Raw genomic sequence first — 5,000 nt, forward strand, 5'->3', positions numbered from 1 at the left:
ATTCCTGCAGATATTTCTCTTTCTAACCAAACAATTACTAGTACACCTATTGTGATTCCTAATACAAGAGTCACAATAGGGACAAGCATCCATATGATCCCATAGACTTCTTTTAAGGATTCCAATTTGGAAAAAGAATTGATAGTCTCTATTTCTGTTGTATCAATTATCATTTCAACGATCAACTTCTCCCATAATGATATCTATGCTACCTAGTATTGTCATAATATCAGCCAATTTCATTCTTTTAACTAACTGAGGAAGAATTTGCAAATTGATAAAACCTGGTGGGCGAATTTTCCATCTCCAAGGAAAAACGCTCTGGTCTCCTATCAGAAAAATCCCCAATTCTCCTTTTGGGGCTTCAACTCTCACATAAAGTTCTTGTTTCGACAATTCAAAAGTTGGAGAAGGCTTTTTACTAATAAACCGATATTCAAAATCATTCCATTCAGGATCTTTTAATCTGTCAAAACGTCGCATTTCTAAATTTTCGTAAGGCCCTCCTGGAATTCCTTCTAGAGCCTGTTGAATAATCTTTATGGATTCTGTCATTTCACCGATTCGTACTAAATAACGAGCTAATGAATCCCCTTCTCGTTGCCATTGAACCTGCCAATCAAATTCGTCGTAAGACTCATAATGATCAACTTTACGAAGATCCCATTCTATTCCGGAAGCTCGTAGCATTGGTCCCGATAAACCCCAATTTACTGCCTCGTCTCTCCCAATAATGCCTACGCCTTCAACTCGTTCTAAAAAAATAGGATTCCGGGTAATAAGTTTTTGATACTCAGCAACCCCTGTTAAAAAATAATCGCAAAAATCCAAACATTTATCTATCCAGCCATAGGGTAGATCGGCAGCCACTCCTCCAATACGAAAATAATTATGCATCATTCGCATACCGGTGGCAGCTTCGAATAGGTCATATATCAATTCTCTTTCTCGAAAAATATAGAAGAAAGGGGTCTGTGCACCAATATCCGCCATAAAAGGACCGAGCCATAACAAATGAGAAGCTATCCGACTCAACTCCAACATAATGACTCTGATATAGCTAGCCCTTTTAGGTACTTGAATATTGCCTAATTGTTCGGGTCCATTTATGGTTATTGCTTCTGTGAACATAGTAGCTAAATAATCCCAACGTGTTACATAAGGCAAATATTGTATAATTGTTCGGTTTTCCGCAATTTTCTCCATCCCTCTATGTAAATAACCCAATATTGGTTCGCAGTCGACAACATCTTCACCATCTAGAGTAACGATGAGTCGAAGAACACCGTGCATTGATGGGTGCTGAGGCCCCATATTGACTATCATGAGGTCTTTTCTTGTAGTTGGTGCAGTCATAAGTTTTTTAACGATTCATTCTTCCATGAATTACTGAAAGTGAAAAGAAGTTCATCAAAATTTAATCGAAACATATAAGTGAAAATGAAATAACTCTTCAAATTAATCAAATTAACGAGTTTTTGTCTCTCGAATGTCCAACTGATTAATTAATTCTTTATAACGTACTCTATTTTTTTTTGCCAAATAAGCTAGCAGTCGTTGACGTTTTCCCAAAATTTTCTTCAAACCTCTCTGAGATAAATAGTCTTTTTTGTGCAATTCTAAATGTGAAGTAAGTCTCCGTATCTTATTGGTGAAATTGAATACTTGAAATTCAACAGATCCTTTCTTTTCTTTTTGAAAAATAACTGAAATGACAGAATTTTTTACCATAAATGAATTTCCCCTTTCTTTATTTTACAGATATGGATTTTTTAGAATTTTATTGATCAGTAATAATAATGCCAGTAATTTGAACGTGGTATATAGACTTAATTTCTTTATGAACCTCTAATTTTAGCAATTCCAATAAATTAATCAAATTTCAAATTTGATTCAGATAGGAATCCAAAAAGGTGGTAGGTACGTTTTTTTCAGTCACAAAAGCGAATAATTGAAACCTAAAATCCTAAAATGAAGAAGATTCTGTTGATTCATTTCTAGATCTAATCAATACCTTATTTTATTGATTTAGTATTGTCTACTCGAATTAGATTCGAATGAGATGTAAAACAAGGCATGTTTGCATTTGTTTGCTTTCAGATACTCTATACGAGACAGGGTATATAGTACTATCAATTAATTTTCAATCGTGGATACATATGTATCCTTAAGATACTGAAACGGCTACCATTATTGGTATCAAACCAATAACGATTCATACAAGCTAAATCTTCTAATCGATAATTAGGCCAAAGAAAGAACTTAAATTTAATTAATTTATTTTTATCTTTATAAAGGGGTTTCCGTTCACCCAAAAATTGACTCCAGTTTTTTACATTGGTTTCGTTGCAAAATACTGAATTTCTATCGACGACATTCCAATTCAAAGAATTAAAAAAACTTCGAATTCTCAATTCTCTACGACGTCTAGACCATAAAATATTTTCAGGAACAAGCAAATCAAAATGAGTTTTTTCTGTATTTATTCTTTGAGTTTGAGGTTGCAGAATGAATTCGTCAAAATTCTTTTTATCAACATATCTTTGTTCTCGGTATCTTTGATTAGTTTGGTGTTTACTTTTATGAACCAATGAAATACCTATGGTTTGATACATAATAAATTGTCCATTATGTTTTACAGACAACCGAATAGGTTCGATAATCAATACCCCCTTCTTCATCAAGTCTGTAAGAGGTAAATTTGCCTGAATCAGCATTATATCCAAACTCATTTCTCTCCTTTGAATTGACGATATAGTAATTTTGGTTGGATTTATCAGTCGAAGCAGGAGACAATATACCTTGATATTTTCGAGCATTCTTTTATTCAAAGCATCGTTCCATCTCAATTGAAAAAGCAAATAACGTTTCAAGAACAAATCTAGTTCTGCTTCCGTGTTGCTTTTGTATTGTTTTTTATTTTGACCCTTTTTTGTGTCTGATTCCACGTAATCTTTTTCAAGATCGGTTTGATGTTTTGAAAAAACAGGGCTCAGATTTCCTTTGTTTTCTATATCTGATCCACGCTCTCTTTGACTTGGGGGTTCTTTTGTTTCTTGACTTCGATTCTTTATTTTTTTATTTGATGGTAGAAAAAAGTTTTGTTTTTGGTTTTTATTTTGAATAACATTTTCATTTGTATTCAAATTAAAAAGAAGGAATTTGCTTGGTATAATCCACGGTTTTATTTTATAGACATTATAAAGTAGTACAAATTCTGGGAAGAACCAAAATTCCAGATTCAATATGGGACGATTAAATATTTTTTCATTCATTCCCATCCAATCAAAAAAGACTTTTTTCGAATTTTTTTGAGTTTTTTCTGGATTTTGATGAGTTGTAAGATAAAAAACCCCTTTTTTCTCAATTTTATCAATTATTTGATAATTATTAATACCAATTTTAGTATTTGGATTACTGTTGGTATCGATCTTAACCCAGGCTTCAATATCTCCTTTTTGTCTAAGAGAAAAATGGATAATTTTCCAATCAAAATATTTTCTATCGAGATTTCTTTCTATATCTAGAATATTGACCTTTCTTAGATAATTATTGATATGAAGATTGCCGGGCATATCAACAAAGTTGTGTTTGGACGTGTTGGAATTATACGAAATTTCTAAGTTCTTCTTTACTTGAAAGGGTAATCTAGAAAAAAATGAGTCACTTTTATTTTCATAATTAATTGATTTATATGCTAAAAGACCATATCTATAACATTTTTTAAAATTATCTTTTTGGTTTGATAATGAATAGAGTTCCGAATCATTTTCTTTTTTGTAATGAATTAATTGGTCTTTTTCATATGAATTCCATTTGTTTAAGTTTCTATTTTGATTTTGAGCCATACAACTTTGATTAACCTTAGTTCGCCATTTTTTTGGCATTAATCTAGACCATCTAATCTGAGATAAATCGTATTGATAATGCCATCTTAACCAGTTTTTCCATTGATTGATTCTATAACTCTGAAGTTTCTTATGTTTTAATTCCGAATGAAATATTCCTAGTGTTTTAAAATAGTTCTTTATTTTAGTCTTAAGGAAGCAAGACGTTGTGTTATATTGAAGAACAGATCTAAATTTAGACAAATTAATAACTTGGGTTTGTGATAATTTGTAAAATACATATGCTTGTGACAAGTAGGATAAATCACAAAAAATATGTGAATTTTTCTTACTAATATTATAAAGTGACTTTTTTATAGTCGAAATAAAGATAAAGTGAATTTTTTTTTTATTAGTAATTTTTTCTTGATTTATTTCATTATTGGAGATGAATTTCTCAATCAATTTGTTTGTTGATTCAAGAAAGAGTTGTGTAGTAATTCTAGGAATATTAATGATAGATAAAAATAGATCGATGTATAATCTTTGAATGAATAATTTGAGAAAATAATGGAATTTCCATATTACTCGAGTATTTCTTCTTTGTAATATTTGGAAAAATTTTTTTGGCGATTCGAGTTTTTTAATATTATTTGTTTTATTAGGATTAATGTCTATTTCTGGAGTTACTTTCTTTTTATCTTTTGTAATTCTTTCTATTTGATTTTTGATTGTACTTGTTCTATCAGTCAAATCCTTCATTTTTGTTTCTATCAGTGAAGAATTTGGCCAATTTCCAGATTCAATTTGACTAAATGATTCGTTAATTATTTGATTACTAATTAGATAATCTTTTTCTTTTTTTGTTTCATTGGATTCCGATATTTCTTTGAATCTAAATAATACAATTGGATTTACTTTTGAAAGTTCTTTTTTTATTTTTTTTAGAAATCCAATACTTTTGATAAACCATTTTTTGGTTTCTTTTGAAACTCTTCTAAATAATTTTGTTTTTCCTTTGAAAATTTTTAGAGTTAGAAAATATTTCTTTTTTAATTTTCCAATTTTTTTTTCGAGTTCCTTAAAAATGGGCTCAAAAAAGGAAGGGCGCTTTCGGGGAGAACCAAAGGGAAGTTCAGCTTCCATTCCCCAAACTGTTAAAAAACAAAAATC

General features: G+C 30.5%; 2 protein-coding genes across 2 annotated transcripts in view; both read right to left on the reverse strand.

The window, feature by feature from the left end:
* Positions 1 to 8: 8 nt before the first annotated feature.
* Positions 9 to 1,356, reverse strand: LOC125812610 (NAD(P)H-quinone oxidoreductase subunit H, chloroplastic). The gene has a single exon (XM_049492094.1). The coding sequence runs from the start codon at positions 1,354 to 1,356 to the stop codon at positions 175 to 177; it is 1,182 nt and encodes a 393-aa protein (XP_049348051.1). The 3' UTR covers positions 9 to 174.
* Positions 1,357 to 2,112: 756 nt separating this feature from the next.
* Positions 2,113 to 5,000, reverse strand: part of LOC125812609 (protein TIC 214) — a 6,011-nt gene continuing 3,123 nt past the window's right edge. The window contains exon 1 of the mRNA XM_049492092.1: positions 2,113 to 5,000. This exon is cut by the window's right edge and continues 3,123 nt beyond it. Within this exon, the coding sequence (XP_049348049.1) occupies positions 2,133 to 5,000 (2,868 nt within the window). The 3' untranslated portion in view covers positions 2,113 to 2,132.

Source organism: Solanum verrucosum, unplaced genomic scaffold (assembly GCF_900185275.1).
Source record: "Solanum verrucosum unplaced genomic scaffold, falcon-dt-bn FXZP01001230.1, whole genome shotgun sequence".
Lineage (NCBI taxonomy): Eukaryota > Viridiplantae > Streptophyta > Magnoliopsida > Solanales > Solanaceae > Solanum > Solanum verrucosum.